Source organism: Epinephelus moara, unplaced genomic scaffold (genome assembly GCF_006386435.1).
Source record: "Epinephelus moara isolate mb unplaced genomic scaffold, YSFRI_EMoa_1.0 scaffold2660, whole genome shotgun sequence".
Classification (NCBI taxonomy): Eukaryota; Metazoa; Chordata; class Actinopteri; order Perciformes; family Serranidae; genus Epinephelus; species Epinephelus moara.
Window position 1 is genome coordinate 1 of NW_026080273.1, and position 1,166 is coordinate 1,166.

Here is a 1,166-nt window from a genome sequence, read left to right on the forward strand (position 1 = left end):
CAACATTTCTGCTCTGGAGACACAAACATTCTCACTGGTTGATTCAAACACAAGTGGGCGGGGCCAGACTAGATGTTGTGGAGTATTGTGTTGTCTTTGTTCAGAAGGTTTTTGTACAGAGTTTTGGTGTTTCCTGTCACTGTGGGCTGCAGAGCACAGTAGTACACAGCAGAGTCAGACAGCTGAAGCTTCTGGATCTTCAGAGGAACTAATCTGAAGGTGGAATTCAGTGTGGATGAAAATCTCTCTCTGGACTCGTCTGGTGTGTTCCCATCGTCCCCTTTAAAGCGGCTCAGGATGAATTTGGGGCTGTTGTTTCCATCCTGTTTGTACCAGAAGAGACTTACACTTAATGAAGAGCTGTTATATTGACAGCCAAGTGTTAGTGCCTCTCCTTCAGCAGCAGTCACGTCTCCTTTTGGTTGCAGCACGTTGTCTTTTTGTGCTCTGCATTCTGTGAAACAGCAACAAAGAGTATCAGTGTGCTGTTAAAGAATCATGTCAATGTTAGATTGATATCAAAGAAACAGAGTTGTGTTCATACCAAGGCTCACAGCAGCCAGCAACACTGAGATGAACACAGGCGTCATATCTGCAGTGTTGAGTAACTCTGAGCTACAGCAAGTATAAAGATGGCTGTGATCTCTCAGTTTAGTCTTCATCAACAGTAAGTTGGTGGATCAGAAGGAGGGACCTGATCACAGTGACAGGGCTCGTTCACAGCCCTGTGTTATTCCCCCAACTGACAACCTGACACCAAACACATTTTGTGTCACTCTCCTTTCCTAGAATAACATGTCTCATCTGTAGTCAGCTTTGGAAATATCAGGTGCTTTCAGTTTTACAGCTGCGGCAGATTCACTTGCTTCCTGAACATATAGAAGGTGCAGATTGTTGTGAACCTGCTACGGCCCCTTTAATATTGATCATCACAAAGACTGAAAGTCAACAGTGGATGAATATTTGAATGTTTTTCTCTTGAATGTAAACTGACAGTTTAGTATCTTTTGGTCAGATTCAAAGATGGTGGAGTTGTTGTGGAAGCTTGTGTTTTGATGAATCAGACAGGTTTCTGTGGATTCTAAATATAAATTACTGTCAGTTTCAGTTTTATGAGTTAGTGTTTCAGTGTGTATTTGAGGTGTATCTCAAGATTTTTTCAGAGG

At 42.5% G+C, this 1,166-nt stretch overlaps 1 gene segment (V, D, J or C); it reads right to left on the reverse strand.

The window, feature by feature from the left end:
* Nucleotides 1–68: 68 nt before the first annotated feature.
* On the reverse strand, nucleotides 69–609 carry LOC126387187 (T cell receptor alpha variable 18-like). The segment is given in 2 exon segments: nucleotides 69–454; nucleotides 545–609. Coding segments are annotated over 2 exon segments (432 nt in total).
* Nucleotides 610–1,166: the final 557 nt, after the last annotated feature.